A 16,750-nucleotide genomic window follows, 5' to 3' on the forward strand; every position below is an offset into this window, starting at 1 on the left:
AATAATGCAGCAGCTGCAACCACACTGGTCAAATATCTCTGGTAATTGCCTGTGATTGATTTAGTTTTTACTAATTTCACAATACTAAGGCTGGTATGTTCTTTAAATAATTATCTGATGAGCAGGTGCAAATAATAGTATCATTTAAAATTAATGCTTTAAAAAGATCATGGTTTTACAACAAACATTTAAAAAAAGATAACTGCACAATAACTGTAACTGAAAGGGTGTGAGATTTAACCACAGTCTTGATGGACTCAGTAATATAAGAAAACCATCTCTAAGAAGCTAAAACCTGCTGTAGTCAAAACAGTAACACTGTTCAAGCTCCATCTGAAGACTGACATTGCCACGTTGAGCAGAGGAGTATTTGTTATCTACGTCCTAGAAACCCTGGTTGTCTGTTTGCCACACGGGTACAGGATGCACAACAGGCTGTTTTGTAGTAGGTGTAGACACAGAGCCGGGCCTGAACCACCACATTGCAGTTGTAATATTTGTCTTTGCAGTTCTCATCTGTGGAGAAAAAGGAAGAGAGAAGAAACGGAAGAGTATTACAGGAACAACTATCCAATCGATTTCTTTTTACCATGTAAAATCCCTTGGACCCATATTTAAACATTCATTGCCAGGTTAAAATGTACTACCTGTGCAAATAAGTTAGAATATTCAAGATTTTCTGCATTTAATAAAAAGATGCATAAAAATGTGGAAGAAATGCATCTGTTTCCATTTATACTTTTGTGTGGTTTTGGGGGGGGTTCACTGCGCTTTTTTTTTTTTTTTTTTGTTACTACATATTTTGTCTCGAATGCAGATGATAGGAAGCCTCCAGTATTCTTCACTTGGGCATTATGTCCGCTTCATTTTTCAGTTCACAGGTACTAATCTATGTGGCAGTGCACAGACGGCAGCAGAACCTGCAAATGCTATTTTCAAGTACTGATGAATCTAAGTACTGGAAAATAGTAAACCATCTCCCTCCTTACAAACATTACAATCAGTTTAAAGTAGCGACATGAAAAAAGACAAAAGTTGGTGTTCTTAACATTCCCCATTTTTCTAAGCTGTTAGGACGTGGTCTGTTCACATTTTGAAGTTTTCTTTTACAATCAACAGGGTTAGAAATGCTTTTAAAGTGACAACTAAGATTTTCATACAATCGTGTATGTGACTGAGCTGTCAAGAAAAAGACTGAATGACAGAAGCCTAATAGCAGATGTAAAAATGAGCAATTCTGTACAAGCCTGTTTTAAATAAAAAATAACAACACCAATACAATAAAAATATGAATACTATTGCTATACCAGGATTTTTATATAGTCATCTTAAATTATGTTGAAGAATAATTCTCAATTGAGAATTGTTTTAGACTGTAAGATTTAAAACTGTTTCTAAACACTTGCATCTTCCTTTCCATAGTCATTCTCATGATTATTAAAATAAAATCTGTATGTGATGAATGACTTAATTCCAATGCCAAATTATGTGTATGTATATGCTTGTTATATATAAAAGAAAATTGCTTAATCACCCTTAGTGTCTTAGTTTAATGTTATTGGTTCTTATAGAACCTGTTACCAAATTCAGTATATCATACATTATTGTTTTGTTTGTTTTCAAGACTCTGCCAAGAGAAACCTTTGACAATGCAAGGAGTCTGCGTAAAAATACCCTATATGTACCATTTTCACAGAAGTGCATTTCCTACATTCTCAGCAACTTTAAAAGTGAGCCCCTTCCTTACATGTTACAAGGAAAAGGTTTTTAATCAGAAAGGAAAACCTACTCTTACACCATAAAGAGCTGTATTTTGTGTAAAAATGAAACCCTCAACCTGATAAAGAAAATATACTCTAAAACCTCTGCAAGATTATTAAATATCTTCTCCACTAGATGGAGTTCCATCAGAACAGAAGCTGCTTCTTCCTTACCTATTTCAGGGATACAATCTTGTGTGTTACATGGTTCTTTTTCTTCAGGTTTAAGCTGTGGATCACACTGAGTGCTGGCTATCATGTCATCTGATAGACATCGTACCTCTCGAACCCGAAATCCTCCTTCACAGGATTTGGAACACTGAAACACAAAAGCTGAAGTTCATGAAGACCATATGAGATGTGCAAATACAGCAAGAAAAAAATGGGAGCCCTGAAGCCAGACCAAGGTATCACTGTAGCCGTTTATCAACTTCACCACAAAGTCCTTATGCATACAGGTGCAATTTTGTTAAAGGTTCAAAAACATTTTTTATTATGGAGGCAATAACTGGACAAGTAAACATGGTAGGCACCGTGCAACTGAAAGCACACTACAGTATTTCCTTTTCTGAATTTATTAGTTAGCTGCTTGCTTCTCTAATTAGTCTTGTTCTTCTCTGCTTTTTTATATGTATCTCCTAAATGTACTTTTTGCACAGTGTTCACATTTCTTACTTTAAGAATTTCCTGCACTGAACTGTACTACTTGACTGTACTGCCCTCCACTGCCCTTTTTCCTCCCTCTATATACAATCAGGAATAACTTTAACTGCCTTTTTTCTAGTGCTCAATTATTTTTCCCTTCTTGCAGCACAACAGTTTTTCTAAGCGTTACAGGTTTCTTTGAATTTCTAAAGAAAATATTTCTGTGCTCCTTCAAAGTCCATTATAAAGACAGACACTTCTGTGCTTGCTTGTCATGGTATTTTTAAAGCAAATTATTACACATTTCTGCCCATTCTGAAGCAAAACCCCTGTTGACTTCAAGAATTTTGAGGTCTTTGAGATTTGCCTCACTGTCCAGTTTGACCTAAATGCTCACAAACTTAATTAAATCTGGGTCATTTATAATGACTAAAACCTTAACAGCCCCAAACTAGTATGAATGTTTTCTTTCTGGCTTTTTGGATGTGATTATTCATTTTCCTAACATGGCAAAAACAACTTATCACTATCATAAAATCAGATATTGTAGTAAACTATCTAAAATAGTCTCAATAATATATTCCTAAATTGCTGTTTCATCTTTAAGTACAACTTTTCCCCACCTTAGAAAAGACACAGCCCTGTGGTCACAGTCATAGAACACTTGTGGTTTTTTTATATAGTGACTCTTGTTACATGGCTGTATAGAACACTGTAATTATCCCAAATCCAACAAGAACTTCAGTTCAGGTTTGTAAAGATCTTATGCATTTAAAATGGAACCAAGACAGAATTTAGGTGTTACATACAGCACACTATACACAAACTCTTCTATCTTCTTTTCTGCTTTCTCGTGCTGCCAGTAGGCCAGTCAAATAATAGCATTCAGTAAAAGGGAAAACCAAAAAGAACAGAAAGACACATGAAACAAAACCAGATATAGAAAAGCATGATAGACTTACTGTGCTCCATTCTGTGTGAAACCACTTAGATCCACAGGGTTTGAGGTAGCAGGACTGCTGGCTGGGTGGTTTTTCCAAATACGAACATTCATAGGGATTCAAAACATCAAAACTGCCTTCAGTTTTCTGAACACAAATGACTTCTCTCTGTTGAGTTCCACTGCCACATTCACTAGAGCACTGTATCAGAGAACAAAAAAAAGTGGTGGAATTCGTTATTCCACTCATGTCCTTCAACTTGTTTCCAAAGTAACGTGTTGCTCCACGTTATCTGTTTCTAAAATAAAATAACACACACACACTTAACGCATATATACTTGCATTTTAAATTAACACTAAACCAGGTAAATTTGTAAAGTTATGCTTATTCCCTATTCTTGAACACATACCTAGACACTAACATCCAAAATCCATTTTTGTATGAAAGAACTTTTGTATGTTCTTTCCTCAGTAAAATAAACTTACTTGTCTCTTTCCTTCCATCACTGGCATGTGAATGACTTGAAGAGAAAAGGGTGAAGTATTCCTTCAGTTCCTGTAGTAAGGCTTTTATCTCTCAGAACCAGAATAGTAGCCTAGATAAACCTTGGATTATTTGTATGCAGTACTAACATAGTAGCCAGCAGTCACAGTTAGGAACCAAGACAAGAAAAGGCTGAAGGATATAGTAATGACTTCATTCATCACCTGGCTACTAAGTGTCAGGTATTACATATTTAATTGTTAATCTTAAAAATGGTTATAGTGCTTAAAACTGTACTTGTGTGAAGTCCAAGTTTGGTACCACAGACTCAAAACATATTTCTGATTATTTTTATGGAGACATATGACTGTAAGTGTGCTTTTCAGAGAAACCTGAAGTGTAGTTTTACCTGTAGCTACAGAAAGAAACTGGTATTTATTTTTCTAATAAAAAGAGAAGCATAACTTACTTTCTCCATAAACAGTGTTAGTGTTTTTTGCTGAAGCAGGATTGTTTGCACTGCACTGAACCTCTGAGGGTTACAAGGTTAGAGCACCGTTTTGCAGCTTTACAAATCCCCACATTCTATGTGGCTTTTAGAAAATGCCTTGATCTGCCAGGGTGTTCTTTTCATGTTTGCAAGTATCGATGTGATACAGTGTTGGTTCCAGTACCAAAAAGCAAATTTGACTCACACAGATTCTTATTGCCCATTTAAATTTTAAATACACACACAATACTGTTCCTGGCACTTGTAAAAAGGTTTTTATAGAAGGTGATTCCAGCAACATATTGGTGTCTACTTTGTGTAAAGGACTATGATTTTCAAAGGCTTTTTCCAGCCTAAACCAATTAAACGTTATTAAATGCGGGGATTTCGTTAATATTTTGGGTGGAATTTTTTATCCCTTTACCAGATACCCACAGAAACCTTGAGCTGAACTTAGAACCTTGAGATGAATGCACCCAAATAAATTCTACAGAAAAGACCATAACTGCACTTTCTTTAACACTGCACATCTCTGTCCCTTCTAACGGTTCCTCCAAAAGACAAAACCTTAACATTCAGTCTTAGCTCTAGTGAAGCATAATACGGAAAGTCATCCACCAGTGCCCCCTCCTCCTCTGCTGACTGTCAGCTCTCACTTTGGTGTTTACAAGTCAGGATTTGGGCAGCAGAACAGGTGTTGTCAGACACTTTTTTCAAATAACATACAGCAAAGATTTGTACCCTTGATATGCATCAAACAATTCAATCTCATGCAAAGAGAGAAGGTGAACTGGCTTATAAGAACAGGCAGTTGTTAAAGACGGAAACTTTCTTATTCCGAACAGAAAGGGGAGAGTTGGGATGACCTTACTGAAGGCTTCTCTCTGTCCTAGCAAGCATGGATATAAAGTTCTTATTCCCCTGCATGGAGTGGTGTCAATAACAAGGCCCAGACGTTATCTGTCATTAGAACAGCAGCTGTTTTAAATCTGAATTTGTTATTACTGTTGTACAGTACAAATAATTGTCATTTAAAAGCATTAGCATAGTAGTAGCTGTACCACTCTAATTCTCAACTCCTTATTACCTGGAGGAATCTCGGAATCTGAAATGCAGTGAGTTAATAGCACAGCCAAGAGACCTTTCCCTACCAGCTGGATGAAGTGCTGGTGCCAGCAGTCCTGAGGCTCTCGAGGCTGTTTGAGAGGCCACGCAAAGGGACAGAACTGTCTGGGCACCAGCTGGCAGCTTCTGAAACGTTCATTTAGAACGAGCAGGACTATTGAGATGTGGATCAAGCGAAGAATTTACCTTGAGGAAAGAGCATCAGGATAGAAGCCGCTAACAAAATTTTGTTCTTTTCACCTATTATCACAAAATTCAGCACAACAATACTGAAGCTAACTTTTGGGTTTAGCTACTGTATTTTGTCTTATTTATATTTTGGAAATTCTCTCGCTATATATATATATCTCTGCAGGTATGCATGATCACAAAGGCTAAACTTGAAAAGGCACAAATCTGTTCCTTTAGCAATCACCTGAATATGCTAAGCAGCTTTCTGTTATCTTTCATTTTATAAATACACTGGGTCAGTAGATGAGAAATAAAAATGAAGGTACAGAGGAAGACACGAGCAAAATCTTATTTTCATCAAAGTAAAAAACCAGCAGGTGCTGAAAAGTATTGAACATCAATCCAGCAAAATACAGAAGAAAAAAACCATCCAAATATTCCACAGAGAGGTAGAAATACCTTCTGGCACACATCTTCATTGCACAAAAATACATTTTAAAAATTAAACTACCAGCAGAAAGCAAACATCTGTTAGATATAGAGTTTACCTGTGTCCAGCCCCCAGCAAACCACTCCACTTTCCCAGCACAGGGTCCATTATCACAGGGAGTTGTTTCTGAGGGTCTGTTGTTGCCGCAGCCTTCCAGAGGCAAACTGCTGATGTGGTTCGTCATACAAACCACGGAACGCGTTCGGACTCCAGCACCACACTCTGCAGAACACTGGGGAGCAAAAGTGAGAACATGTTCACCTGTCTGTCCTCCAGACTGCACAGTGACATGAGGAGAAGCAACAAGCATGAAATTACAGTAATTTATACAAAGTCAATTATTTTTACTTGTAATTCAGCTGTAGCAAATCATCTTACAGTCTCATGCATTTGAATACACTACAAGTAGTACCTGACCTTTTACAGTCACAAATGAAAGAAATTGAAGGATTACGGAAGAAAGGAATCTATTTTTTATAGCTTTTTATTAGCCTTCTTACTTTTCCTTCTTCCTGTCTGTAAATTCTTTCAGTTTTCATTTTATTCATCTTTTTACATACCAATTAATAGATCTGAGAAAGGATAATTTCAATAAGCAGCCATATTTCAGCCTTTGAATTGTTCTACAAGTTTCTCCTCTGCCTGTTCCCACTGTCAGCCAGGTGAACTCCTACACTCTTTAAAAAGGACACGGGGAGGAAGAGGCGGTGGCTGTAGACGTTTATTTAAATTCAGTGTTGCTTTCTAATGATATGACTTCCCAGCAACTAACATTCACCATTCTCAACTTCGAATTGCTAAATCGTGAAAGATCTTAATAATCAGTGATAGGCAGATTCCTATTCTTATGTCACATATTTGGAGACAGGATGCATGTCATCCATAAATCACTCAGGATAAATTCCATTTATGCCCTTATAGTTTGGTCATTCATCTACTTCAGTGGGAAAGTCTTCAATATTCCACTGTTCTGGGCAGCACCCAACTATTGACATTTAAAAAACATAAACATGCCAGGGAAATAATCAATTCTTGTGTTAGACTGTTTTCTGTTGTTTAGTTCTTTCTTAATCTTAATCTTTTAACAGACAAGGTAATTAGTTAGGAGAAACTGTGTATTGCTTCCACAATGAACAGTTCAATTCTTGTGAATGAATGAAACTCTCTATTGGAACATTTAAAAAAAAAAAAATATTGAATAAAACTAAGAATGATTCAAAGAACTGGTAATGAGACACAAGATTGACCAGTTAAGCTTCTCTGAAATGACGCCTGTAAGTAACATAATGAACTTTTTTTTTTTGGTGGAGCACAACAAAATTTTCTACTTCACACAGATACGTAAAATATACTTAACTCCTCAGCAAACCATATTTGATGGCTAATGAAGTCTTTTCAAAGTAAAAATGGCAAAAACTTGAAAATACAAAAATGATGTAAGTTGTGCTAGTAGCGAACATTTTGCTGTTTAGGAAAACTAAAAGTAAACTAAGCCCATTTCAAACAGTCCTCTCCTGGGTAAACTGTTCAGGTGAACCCCGTCAAATGGCTCTCTTGCAAACCCACTGTACACAAACACATTTTGTGGCTGTTAATATTTTATTCTCGGCAAGTATGTTCAATTATATTATGCATAGAGAACTATGCATATACTCTGCAAATGCTTTTCTTATTTCTAAGTGATTTTCATTTGACAATCTAATTTGCTTTTCTGCTTCACAAACCAGAGCTGGAAACAAGTTTAGTCTATAAAGTCATCCAGAAAATCTCCATAGTCTTATGTTTTAAATGATTATGCATGAACTAGCCTGACATATCAAATAACAAAGGAAATACCAAATGGGAAGGTATAGGGGTGTCCCACCCTCTGCTCAAGATTTTACAACAGATTAACTGCTCTCAAAGGATTTACAAAGCAAACTTAAACCTGAATGTTTCTGCGTTAAGTATTCGGGTTTTCATGTTTTTTTCTTCCTTTCAGTAAAAATCTTCCACGTGAAAGCCATGATTTCCAAGGCCCAAGGCAGGGAGTAGGAAGCGTCTGGATAATGAATCCTTTTGGTTTTCACAACTGACACACCCACTGCTTTCAATTTTGTGCCATTGATTTGTTGCGTTAATACACAGTAACTGCCATAAGCTAACACTGTATGACATGAGGAACTTTCACAAGCTGCAACTTCTCTGTTCTGGTCCTATTATTAAAGATATTTTGTTTCACTGTCCTGTTTTAATTGGCAGAAACTCCTCAGAAACCTTAGCCCATGGAACACCCTCCCTCGTTTTAAGGAGTATGCCATTTCTCCTCTTCCTGAGGTCCTTCCCTCATGAGTTCAGTTTCAGCAGCTTTCCATTCCCATTAAAAACTAAAAATAAAATTAAAAAACCCACCCTAACCCAGTGCTCTGATAGCTGTTAGAAATTAACTGTAACAGCAGTCCAGGAAAATAAGGCCAAGTCCTGAAACTTGGAAAACTGCAAGTGGAAGCCTGAATTTCAGTCACAGCCACAGGGCACGGTAGAGAAAAAAACCCTTCAACAGTGCCAGGTCCCTTTCACTGAAGTGCCAGGCCTACTCATTACCCTCAGCCGGGGCAACAGAGCGCGAGAGAGGCAGCAGGAAACCTATCTGAACTCCAGAGTCCTTTCACCCAGGTCTCAGCAGCACTGCTGCCCTTAATTACATTGTTAAATAACAACCAATTGAGTTCCAGTAAAACATCCCCACTCGCGCAGGATTTCTGTCTACCACACTTCAACCTTCATCATTTTAATTATTCCCCATAAGACAGTCAAGTTTTTTTATGAATCATCCTCCTGATGTTATGCTACTGCGAAAAATAAAAACGCAAATCTATGTTTGAAACACATTTATGAAACTCCTTTGCATTACTTGACCTACTCTGAGAAAATCCCTTTCAGCAGGGATTTTAGAAGGATTATGTAACCTTTGTTTTCCCAATAATAAACTACGAATTGTATTTCAGAAACTCAACTCTGTTGCAGTTCCAAGACTGGGGGCAGATTTTCAAAGGACATAAAACTGTTGCGAGCAGGGGGGCTAGTCAGAAATATCCTTATGTATTGCCAAAACACTTTCTGGTATCTGGATTTAAGTTATTTTCCTTTAGAGTGCATCTATGTATACAGTAGATGCTGGATCAGAAGCTGAACTATCCCTGTATTTAGTCTAGCAGATCCACAGTATCCTTCCAAGGTAACAAAAGTTTTGAAATATGGTCTTGAGAGTTTTTGGAAATCTCAGCTGGATCATGATTGCTTCTACATATGCACTGTTACTTTCTTTATATGTAGTTGGTACTTACATATTACTAATGCTCTCTGAAGTAAGTAACATTAGGAAACAGACTTCTTCACTACTTGGGCTCGCACAATAAATATCACTTCCCTTAAGAGCTAAGGGACTTTTTGTTGTTGTTGTTAAGGACCCAGGAGATTTTACATGTGCCATCCAGATGTAAATAAAAACAGTGAAAGAAGAGCGTGAGCTACAATATTCATTCCACATCTGACTAGCCAACCCACTTATATCTCTTAGGTAATGCTTTAGGATTGTGAGGAATAAAGCGTTTATTTTTACAAAGCACACTACGGTTCTCTAATGGAAGATGTTACAAAAGCATTGCTGTTACTCCTTTTAATGAAGAGTGAAATCCAGAGCATGGGTTTGACCTGTTTTGATTTTGTTCCCTGATGTGCAGCATTTTTTCTTCTTCCCAAGATTTTATTTTGGCCTCAGAATCTCATTAACATCTAAGAATTGTTTGTATTTTGGCTTCTTTTCTAAGTATGCTCTAAACATAAAATGAGAAACAAATGAACAGAGAAGATGGCAATGAGGAATAAACAAAAATGCAAGAGGAGAATGCTCCAGTTAGCTGGAAGGAAACACTGGTGAGTCTCCCATTGCTGTAAATCAGGAGAATGCAGTTTCCCACTTCTGACCCATAAGAGAAGAAACTTTCCAGCAATTAGAGCTGTCAAAGAATCAGTCATGTGAAATGTTTGCAAGAATCTCATCTGCTCCCATCAATCCAATTTTTTTGTTAAGTTCACTAAGGTTCACCAGCTTTACTCTACTGCTTAATGGATCGAGTTTGCTGGGAACTCCACCGTTTTAACACAGTCTGACATCTTAAGAGAATTATGAGATAAGAAGCCATCATTCTACAAAAGCATGTCAAAATATCACAAAAGTTTGTCCAGACTCTGTATAATCAAATGGGTTTAAATACCATGTAGAAGACAAAGCCATGAAACTTAATTCTCTTACTTATATTCAAGACAGAGCAACAAATGTAAAGACAGTAAGATGAGTCTCACTTTGCTGTAACTTTTAACCTGTAATCTGAAATGAGTCAAAATTTATGTTTCTCTCAAGATTGAGCCTGGGGGATATCAGAATATGGTGTTTAGATCTACTTTAAAGACAAATAACAGAGCATATACTTTTCAGAAAATAAGAGTTTATTTCTTAAGGATGATTTGTTTCCCTTCCTTCCTTCCTTTAGATGTTCCACCAGTGTGCAGATGGTGGCTGTACAACTCAGGAGCTGTGCAGGTAAAAGTGTGTGTGTAACATACATACAATGGACTTCGATACCTCTTTATCAAAATAAAACAAGAACTGTATTGCTTTAGGAACATGGAGGGCTTTTAAAAATTACTTAGGATTAATTATATGTATAAAGAATCAATCTGCATAGAAACTGAATCCAAGAAGGTCAATGCCAGGAGAGGAAACAGGTGGGCCTAAAATACATAATACATTCTGAGACAAAAAGATGGGAGAATATGGTGAGAAGGCAGCCAAGTGTTATTTATGGAGCGAAGCTCCATGCAGCCCACCCTGGGAAGGAGACACAACTCATACACACAACTCTGTAAGTACTTTGCAGGTTTTTAAGTGCACATATGTTGTTGTATTGCAGAAATTATATTTAGGGAAGTTTAATGCTATAATCTTTGAATTTAGAACCAGAACAACCAAAACTATTAATGAAAATGAAGGCAATTAGCATGATTTTGCATTAATTAAAACTCTCCAAGGTTTCAGTAAAATAAAAAAACCCCAAATCTTTCTGCCAATCCTAAACTAGATCCTGTCCTTTTCTTAAAACTCAGATGTGACTATTCAGCTCTTCCTCTCCCTGTGTTAAAGAATACCCTTGTCGAATTCTGCACAAATATATATCGCAGTTATCAAACCCTGAAATTTAACATCTGTTGGCAGCAAAGATAACTGTAATTTTTATTTTACTGTGCTTTTTCTGCATGTTTCGCTAATTAACTAAGGCTATATTGTAATGCCCCCTACATCACATAAATCCAGACATGGAAGTTTGACATATCCCTTGCTGAAAGAGAAAGCATGTGCCTAACCAATCTCTGACAGGCCTCTGGAAACCTGTACTTGCTGCATGTGCAACAGTTCACATTACGTGTTTGCAAATAAGGTTCAGAAAAGTACAGGCCAGGCCTTCTCTTATGGCGGTAACCAAGTTTGAACTCAACCATTTCAAAGTTCCAGCCTTCTCCAAAGTTATGATAAGTTCTTTTACCTCTTATTTCTAGCCACGGCTGAAATGTCAAAATACAATGGGAAAGACTGTTCTGTGGTATTTCCAGCTGGGACTTGAAGTAGGCATGTAATAAATCTCACAAAGAAGGTCTGTTCTTGTGAGATTTCCACCACAGTTCTGCGGACTCAAGAGGTTTGAACAACCTTTCTTTAAGCATTTGAACTTTGGCTGCTTACTTGAACCACATGGTTTAGTGCCAGTGTTAGGTTAACAGTTGGACTCGATGATCTTGAGGGTCTCTTCCAACTGAAATGATTCTATTCTATGATTTGTGGCTGCCCATCACTGATCTATGCTCATTGCTGAAGTGTGGCTTGGCTTACAGTACTTTTTAAAGAATTGACTGGGGAAATTACACATGCAAAGTCCATATACTTGGGAATGCCCATTTCCATTCCATGACAGAATTCTCCTCTTGTCTTTCAACAGAAACACACTTCTCTACAAAGGAGGAAAGACTTCTGATCCTAAAAAACAGCCCTTGCAAGGCACAATAAGAAAGCTAATGGCCAAAGGCCTGACTTGGCAAAGCCATTGACTGCTCCTGTATTCCACTGACTTCCACTGGAATCACTGCCACTAAACCTCTGAACATCTGAGCTATAAGGTGTGTGTGAACCTTAGAAGATTCTGCACATTGTAGCCCAAACCTACTTTTTTCCTGAAATAAACCGTTCTTTCCATTCTCTTTGTGAAACAAACTCCAAACCCATTGCTGGCAGAAGCGCTGGTGAATAATGCCAACTGCAGTAGCAAGCATTTGGAAGAAATTAATTTGTACACTTACATAAGCCGAGAAGGTAACAAAATCAATTATTTACTCTCTGACCCTAAAATGTTTGTGGTAAGAAAAAATTCCAACATTTCCACATTACCTGCTTCACTTCTCATTTAATACATACAAATAAGCATAATAAAATTCCACAGTCATAACCTTCAGCTACAAAAACTACTTTTAACTCTGCAGTGGACAAAATATTAATGTAGAACAATGAAGAAAACACAGATACTAGAGTCTTCACTGGAGTGTGTGTTATTTATGTGGTGGAACAGCACCAGCTGATAGTAGCTGGGCAAAGCTTTTTCAAGAAAGATGTCCTTGAGGGTAGAATTAATTTTCTATCTTACTTGTAAAATATCACTTTAATAGCACTGTACAAAGAGCAGCTCTATAAGCTTAAAAATAAAAAACAAAACACTGCCATTTCTCCTACAGCAAAGACTTCGCCATTTGCACTTATACCTATACTTTACCTGATAACTTCCAGTCCATGCTATGGAAGAGCACACACTGTGTGACTAGCAACTGGAAAAACAAGTTCAAATGACAACAACAAACTTTTATTAGTGTATAATTTCTTTTTCTTTATAAATATCTATTTGAGTTGTCTAGAGGCTGAAAATTTTGCCAGCTTTTAATTGTAGCAAGAGTCTGATCAGCCTTTTAAAAATTATGTGACATACCAGGTACCTGTCCTATTTGTGAGGTTCATCCACTGTTTCTGCATCTAAAACATGGAACATCTGTGTCCAAACTAATGGATTATCTATGAGCCAGACATCCCTAGCTTTCAGAGATACTACCTCAAAATCATCTAAATAATGAATCAACAAAGTTATGAATATAATCTTACAGCTTCAATGATACATTCTATTATTTGCCTGTCAAAACAACTAGTCAAAGAAAAAGGAGATGCAACCAGGGCTTTACAGACTGTAGCCTCAACTTGTCTACAGATGAAACTGATACTCACGCATCCACACGAGGGACCAAAATACAGGGTTTTCTTAGCCCATGTTTGTACGCCTTTTAATGAAGGTGTATAAATATCACTACTGAACAACAACTCTGAGCTCAATCATGAAATGAGGTAAATTCCACTGTTTTTATTGCTTTCATATGGAGAATCCAACTCATTGCAAAAAAAAAAACCAAAAACAAACATCCCTGTTCACAAAGTACAAAAGCCTGAATTAATCTTGCCTGAGTTTATGAAGCTGTTCCCCTCTTTTCACAGCTATAGAATAATTGTTTTATGGCTTGAACTTCAACCTAGACATCAGGCCTCAAACCTCCATCCATTAAAAATAGTAGTGAAACTCTGAGTCTGAATCTCGAAACTCACGGCTAAGCATGGCAGAATAATAAATCTCAGTACACTTGATATTTTGGCAAGTTCAGACACAGAACCAATTCTAAATCCAGATGTTTGGTCACGTACCCACACATTTCCCCTTTCTATGCATTCTTGTATCTAACACAACTCAGGATGCCCTTGGGATAATTATTTTTTGTTTGCTCTTGCCTGTTTCGCAGATAAAGAATAAACACAGAAAATAAGATCAATCTTCTTTGAGCTGTACAGATGTATATTTTTTAATTCTTATGCACCTAAGTTGTTTTAGAAGATATGGCAGCACAAAGAAAATGAGAAGCCTTACCCTATCACTCCACTCTGTGAGGAACCAGCTCTTAGCACAGGGACCCATGTCGCAGTTCTCAATATCATTTGGCCGCAGCTTCATGTTACATTCCTCGTCATCAACAATGTCTCCAAGGTTGCTGACGCACTTCACATCACGGGTCCTCTGCCCCACTCCACAAGGCACTGAACACTGTAACACAAAGGTTGCATCAGGGCTCTGTGCGAGAATAAAAGTGGTTTATCAGGGAGCTGGGAACGTACAGCTCATTAACTCCTGCTAACACATCCACAGAAGCTACAGAACTACTCTAGATTGCTAGGAATAGGGAATAAAAATGCATTAGTAGTTTTAAATGATATTCTCAGCCTGTAGTATTCTACAGAACACTTTGCAGATACATTTGGAAAACATAAAATTAAACCCTGTCTTCAACAGGCCATGCTGCTCCTCATCAAAATGAACTGCTGGTATTTGAATAGCAGTCTGACATATTCTGCATTATTTTGATCTTGACCTATAAGCAGATACGAAGCAAGAGAAATGCAAAGAAAAACAACTTCTGAATCCCTCTTACAACAGAGGACTGCCTTCTCCTGCTCTCTTTTCTTCTACCTTAGAGAATGCTGACAGCTATTGATATATTTGCCTGATGTAAAGCATCCAGATTAAGAAGCAAAAACGAAACCATTTTCTACTGTGTATGCATGAAATGTTTAGATGAGTCCTCTAAACACTCTAGGGTTAAAGGGGAAAATCCATAGGAATTTGAAGATTAAACACTGCAGCACCTGCCTACAAGGGTACCCAGCAGAGCTTCCAAACGCAGTCTCATTGTGTTTTCCTTGCTTTCAAATCCTTAATCATGTCTGCTACCTTTACAGGTTGCAGCTATTTACCATGCCAAATATATTCCCTACAGTAAGATATCTTGCAGACTTCATCTTCAGACTGCAGCTATTTCTTCAACTATTCACTCTATTTTTTGAGGTTTCATGCCCCACATTAATCCATCATACTTACTGAAGTCCATTCTGTCCTAATCTGCCATTCACTGCAGATCTTCAGCTGGCAAGTGCTGGTTGTCTCTGGTTTCTCCAGGTGATGACAGCGGTACTGCTGAACTGTCAAGGTACGATTGGCGTACATTTGCCGGCATAAGATCTGTCGATGCTGCATACCAAGGCCACAAGTTTTGCTGCACTCAGACCACTCCCCTATATCCCAGCTAAATAAATTTAAAAAAAAAAAGGTGTTTTTTTCAGTAAAGATTTCTCTAATACTAATCTTGACAGAACCCAAATGACATGATTCTGATGCTGGTAGAGGATCTTAAAAAATAACACCTTAAACCTCTGCATGCTTAACTTAATCCTTTATGAAGACACAGTTATATACCTGTAACAAATCTACCTGTAATTGTTAATAAGCATGCATACAGATTGAACAAGTCATGGTTTCACGACATATTAGAAACATTAAGCCACTAATACTTGTTCTTTTTTTTAAAGTATCTATCTATATTATTGCTCTAATGACACTTCCCCAAAATTTAAGATGTGTTGCATAGAAGTTTTCTGCAGAAAAGGCTCTAAAAATGGCAATACCACAAAGATCATGTAATGCACCCAGGCATCCATTCATCAGTAAAACTGAAATAGCAAATTATAAGCGGTGAATGACATTTAATTTTAGAGATGAAAAAAATCCTTAGATATATGCTTCTCATTCCAAGATTTCACTATATTTATTTATTCACTTTTGTATAAACATGTCATTTTCCCCTTTCCGTTCTTATTTCAAGCATGAAGGCATACACAAACAAGGGAAGTATCTGAACCGTTGGCAAATTTTATTTCAGAACTCTTGTGGAGAGCAAGCAACACCTCCCTGTTCTTTTTAATAAATATTTGCCTATCTTTGTTTATATTCTTGACATTATCCTGTGTAAACAAGTGAAGCTGAACTAATACAGCTATTAGAAAGAAAAAGGTGAGAATAATGCTTGGTGTGAGAAGGAAATTCCAAGTAAACAGCTTCAGAAGCTCCTGAGTATCTAATATAGCCTAAAAAATTGCTTTGTCAGGCATCTCTAACACTGTAACCAGCACTTAGACCACTAGAAACTTCCATGGGATAAGGAGTGGCCACTTGCTGCTCTAAAGAGAACTGAAGAGATGGAAAACACAGCTGCTGACCTGAAATAAAATTGCTATAATGGCAACTGGGTTTAATCCTTTTAGCTTCTTGGTATATACCCTGGATGAACTGACACTTTTTTTGCTTATTTAAAAGAAGTTGCTTAGCCAGTTTTAAGTCACAGTCTCCTGATGGCAAGTGTCTTTGTAGAAGGAAATCACACGGGAGCTGGTTGTGTGAGTGTGCTGGAAAGGAGGACCACTGCTTCCGAATCCAGGCTTCGAGCTGAAGAAATACTGAATTCCAGGAAAGGGAGATGACGTTTATGAGGTGGCTGTTGTGAGCACTATCAGCCCAATCTCATTTTTAAATACAACACCATGGAATGAACAGATGGGTACGAGAGCACACTGATCCAATGTGGAGTGATACAACCTACACAGCCTCTTCGTTAGGCACGTATGTGCAGAAGCCTGTC

The 16,750-nt window shown here is 37.3% G+C and overlaps 1 protein-coding gene across 1 annotated transcript in view; it reads right to left on the minus strand.

Annotated features, from left to right (window-relative positions):
• Positions 1 to 373: 373 nt before the first annotated feature.
• The window catches only part of THSD4 (thrombospondin type 1 domain containing 4), a gene marked incomplete at both ends in the record, with an annotated part of 242,988 nt that continues 226,611 nt past the window's right edge, over positions 374 to 16,750 (minus strand). Inside the window, 6 exons of the mRNA XM_080351008.1 lie at positions 374 to 516; positions 1,935 to 2,079; positions 3,368 to 3,547; positions 6,165 to 6,338; positions 14,152 to 14,325; positions 15,157 to 15,361. Coding sequence (XP_080207134.1) covers positions 374 to 516; positions 1,935 to 2,079; positions 3,368 to 3,547; positions 6,165 to 6,338; positions 14,152 to 14,325; positions 15,157 to 15,361 — 1,021 coding nt within the window. The remainder of the gene's footprint in view (positions 517 to 1,934; positions 2,080 to 3,367; positions 3,548 to 6,164; positions 6,339 to 14,151; positions 14,326 to 15,156; positions 15,362 to 16,750) is intronic.

This window comes from Nesoenas mayeri (assembly GCF_963082525.1).
Source record: "Nesoenas mayeri genome assembly, chromosome: 11".
NCBI lineage: Eukaryota > Metazoa > Chordata > Aves > Columbiformes > Columbidae > Nesoenas > Nesoenas mayeri.